This window comes from Aplysia californica, unplaced genomic scaffold (assembly GCF_000002075.1).
Source record: "Aplysia californica isolate F4 #8 unplaced genomic scaffold, AplCal3.0 scaffold00237, whole genome shotgun sequence".
NCBI lineage: Eukaryota > Metazoa > Mollusca > Gastropoda > Aplysiida > Aplysiidae > Aplysia > Aplysia californica.
Genome location: NW_004797507.1, coordinates 777,336 through 780,207, shown reverse-complemented (window position 1 = coordinate 780,207; position 2,872 = coordinate 777,336). Strand labels below are relative to the sequence as shown.

The 2,872-nt window shown below is 37.5% G+C and overlaps 2 protein-coding genes across 2 annotated transcripts in view; one reads left to right on the top strand and one right to left on the bottom strand.

Annotated features, from left to right (window-relative positions):
- LOC101859573 (actin-related protein 2/3 complex subunit 5-A) overlaps positions 1 to 1,972 on the bottom strand; it is an 8,287-nt gene extending 6,315 nt beyond the window's left edge. Inside the window, exons 1-3 of the mRNA XM_005100138.3 lie at positions 1,815 to 1,972; positions 612 to 689; positions 58 to 130 (exon numbers count right to left, since the gene is read on the bottom strand). Of these exons, the coding sequence (XP_005100195.1) occupies positions 58 to 130; positions 612 to 689; positions 1,815 to 1,879 (216 nt within the window). The 5' untranslated portion in view covers positions 1,880 to 1,972. The remainder of the gene's footprint in view (positions 1 to 57; positions 131 to 611; positions 690 to 1,814) is intronic.
- Positions 1,973 to 2,101: 129 nt separating this feature from the next.
- The window catches only part of LOC101859177 (60S ribosomal protein L35), a 9,135-nt gene continuing 8,364 nt past the window's right edge, over positions 2,102 to 2,872 (top strand). Inside the window, exon 1 of the mRNA XM_005100137.3 lies at positions 2,102 to 2,208. Within this exon, the coding sequence (XP_005100194.1) occupies positions 2,206 to 2,208 (3 nt within the window). The 5' untranslated portion in view covers positions 2,102 to 2,205. The remainder of the gene's footprint in view (positions 2,209 to 2,872) is intronic.

The following is a 2,872-nucleotide window of genomic DNA, read 5'->3' as shown; positions in this document are numbered from 1 at the left end:
AAAAAAAAGAATATAAAAAAAAAAAACCAAGACAAAATTTTTTTAAAACCTGCATACCTTTACAGCTTGGTTCTTGCAGCTAATGGGGGCATTGTTCAGGACAAGTAATAAGGCATCTTGATATTTGTCTGTGTGAAATGTCAAGGACATAAAAATTCACAGAACAATAATATTTTGTTCAAGTTAAAGAATAGCTTTGAAACTATTAGTTGACATCTTTCTTATTTGTTTCCTTTATCAGAACTCTAATATATTCATGTCTAATTAAGCTTTTAAACCCAATGCTGAACACACAACAGACCATGCTGAGCACCCGTTGTGAGAACAGTGGGCTGACACTGGGGAGAAATATTCCTCAGGCTATGCCGAAGGGAAAAAAAAGTTTGAACCATCTGCCTTGGATTCAAGCTCTGAAAATTACATTTTTGTGTAAGTGAATTTAAAAAACTAATTGAGCTACAGCAACATGTACCGTAGATATATGATATATATACAAACAAAATCTAATTGAACAGATCCCAAACATTTTGCATGATTTCAGGGATCTATTTTTCTGCCTTCTTATTTCAAATCGTCTATTTAATTCATAGCCTCATAGCAGTCAAGGATATCTGGTGAGTAAACTGTTGACTTCACTCTCGTTTGGTCCCTGGTCACCCTGATCCCCATCTTCATCTGCATCTACAAATCTGAGGAAAAGCAAAAAAATGTTGTGAGTACACAAGGAATTTTTTTTTAATAAATGAAACCCTAGGAAGCAATTCTTTGGAAGGAGTTCCGCAGAGGACCAGCCGACCAACATCATCTAACCCTAACCCAAATATGGGGTGCCCATTGTGGATGGTAACCCCAAACATTAGAGTTCGAAAGCAGGTCAACTTTCAAGTGCAAGTGTAGTATTTGAATAGGCCTATAGTTTAACAACTTTAAAATCAGGATTTTTTTTTAAAACAGGATTGCATAGCAATTCCAGTTCAGGCCCAATTATAGTTTCTAAATTTTGTAGGGCCAAGTTATAATATTTTATAATAAAAAAGCCTACCCTCTGAAAACAATTTAAAAAGCGACTAGCCTAAAGAGTAAAGAGCACTAGACTGAGAGATATATAGCCATCAAAGAAGGAAAATCTGTCACCAATATGAATGTCTTTATTCCTTCATCTCATAACAGCCTGTAGTATTCTTATTCTTTTATTTATAGCCTAGGTCAATGAGATACAGTCTTCTATGATAACCTGGCCTGAATCTAGGCATTATCTATAATTTATAGACTAGCTAGATCTAGATCTAATTACAAGTTTCAATATCATCACAGTTCCTCAAAAACATTCAATGCACAGGCTGGACCTGTAAATCGTTAGTCATCATGAAAAACACTACAGTGTCAGTGATCATTTCAGAATCTTCTTCCTTGTCACAATGACTGAAAACTGTCACTGAACTGCCCAGTGCCAGTAAGGTAGTGTTGTATTAGTTATAGATCTCTGTCCTTTTTACAGTGAGATTCCTCCTCCTGTTTTATTCCTATCCATTCAACTTCACTCAGCTGATACAAGCAGTCAAGTATCCCCTTACTTGATGCTAAATCCCAGAAAAGAACAACTTATCCATAAGTTCACAAGAAGACTATGGGACATTCGGATGTTTGGCTATGAGTGGGTGTGACTCGAGCACTGATGACTACTGAACAAACACAGCAGGTGTGTCGTAGATCTCGTCAATGATGTCCACTGGAGAGCAAGATCTCTGAACAAACAATTCTGCTACTGATACAGACTTAAAGTGGGTAGAAACTCAACCTTTTAAAGTAATTACCTGTCCTCATCATACTGATCCACATCAACTTTTCTGAACTTGCTTGAGCCGGTATTTTTCGCCATTGTGTTTCTGTATCCTGAGCCTCTATCACGAAGTCTTCTGATTTGCTCGCTTCCTCATCCACCCCGGAAGTGACAACGGATACACCGCTATTTGTACACCATTATTGTGGAAGTAGTATCTACATTTATTGAGCTATTTATCCCTGTATGAGCAATTACAATATACTTATCCTCCTTGGTGCATCAAATTAAAATATAAAATTTACTCTAATAGTTATACAAATTTCAATAGTGCTGATTCATATTCACAGTGCAAATAGAAAATAGCGGAAGTCAAACTTGGCTACTTACCAGGTCTTTCTTTTCCAGGTTTACTGCCGATCAAAATGGTAAGAGGGGTTATGCATCTTTCTGAATCCGTGATACTAGAGTCTTAAGATCTACATTTTATAACTGTATCGCTTGTATGGGCCTATTACCATTTATCTGATTCAATATTTTTGTAATCAACGTATGATTGTTGACTCCTGCGTTTCTGATCGCCTCACAAATGACTTGTACCTATTACCGACAACCCAACCAACCACATCGAAGTCATCAAACATTTTTAATTTTGTATTTACTTCAGATTATTATTTTCTGTACGTTCAACATTTTGAAAAGTTTCTGTTTAGACGTTTATACGCTGTCACCCTACTTACTGGTGTGTTTTTGTTTCGCAGCCTACCTTTTCTCCCATCATGTTCATGAAACGTATTGACTCTTGTCTGCAACCACCACACTTGACTTCATCTGTTGTTTTGTTATTCGGCCCTGCCCCTGCCCATCGCCCAGGCCAGAGTCAAAGTGGAATCGTGAAAGTTCCATTTGCCATGGCCAAGGGGATTTCATTGTTCTTTCTTTCAGTGTGGTTCTTTTTCGTGACACTAATCTATTTACGGAAGGACTTCCAGAACGAGCCACCACCCCAACAAACACAATATCAATAAGAACTTATTATTAACCCTAGAAGCACTCAGAGTTTCACCGGAAGTAGCCCGCCAAAAATGCCCC